General features: G+C 62.7%; 1 protein-coding gene across 1 annotated transcript in view; it reads right to left on the reverse strand.

Annotated features, from left to right (window-relative positions):
* Positions 1-791, reverse strand: part of LOC104074642 (dimethylaniline monooxygenase [N-oxide-forming] 5-like) — a 5,356-nt gene that overhangs the window by 2,564 nt on the left and 2,001 nt on the right. Inside the window, exon 4 of the mRNA XM_009574825.1 lies at positions 145-287. Coding sequence (XP_009573120.1) covers positions 145-287 — 143 coding nt within the window. The remainder of the gene's footprint in view (positions 1-144; positions 288-791) is intronic.

The following is a 791-nucleotide window of genomic DNA, read 5'->3' on the forward strand; positions in this document are numbered from 1 at the left end:
CTGGGACCACAACAGCCAGCCCCATCGAGAGGGGAGAGGGTGCTCGTGGCTGGCTGCAGTGCTGGAGGGATGTCAGGGGGTTGCTCGCTGCCCTCCGGGGTCCAAATAATAAGCACCGCAGCCCCAGCAGCTCTCCCAGTTCACCTGCTTGGCTGAGTGGCTCAGCTCCACTGCAATGTCGACGCCTGAATTCCCGGTGCCAACCACGACCACCTGCTTCCCTGAAAAGGGCTGTGAGCTCTTGTAGTCCCGGCTGTGCAGGTACCAGCCCTCAAACTTTTCCAGCCCTGGAAGAGAGGGAAGCCATGCCAGGCAGGGATGTGGGGCAGGGGGTGGCTGTCCCCGTGCTCAGACTGGTGTGTTTTGGGAAGAGGCTGGGACCAGCGTGACCAACAGGAGCGATGCAGCCCTGGGATGGTGCCCAGAGAAGCAGTGGCATCTCCAGCCTGGGAGGTGCTCAGTGTGGCCCTGAGCATCCTGCTCTGGCTTTGGGACTGGCCTGGCTTGGAGCAGGGCTTGGACTGGAGACCTCTATGCTCCCATCCCAAAATCCTCCTGCAGTTTCTGCCTGGTGCCAGGCATTGGGGACAGAGGAGCAGCCGGGGTCTGTGCCATCCCGCCAGACCCTGGTGATGGTATGCTCTAGCCTGTTCCCCAGCCAAAGAGGGCCTCCACAGCTGAAAGCCCTCCAGGCATTTTTGCCTCGCACCCAGAGGAGAAGGCCACCACCAGCACCAAGCTCTCAAGCCTTGCCAGGGAGCCGGAGAGCCCAGCGGGTGCGTGGCCAGCCG

Source organism: Fulmarus glacialis, unplaced genomic scaffold (genome assembly GCF_000690835.1).
Source record: "Fulmarus glacialis isolate BGI_N327 unplaced genomic scaffold, ASM69083v1 scaffold26793, whole genome shotgun sequence".
Lineage (NCBI taxonomy): Eukaryota > Metazoa > Chordata > Aves > Procellariiformes > Procellariidae > Fulmarus > Fulmarus glacialis.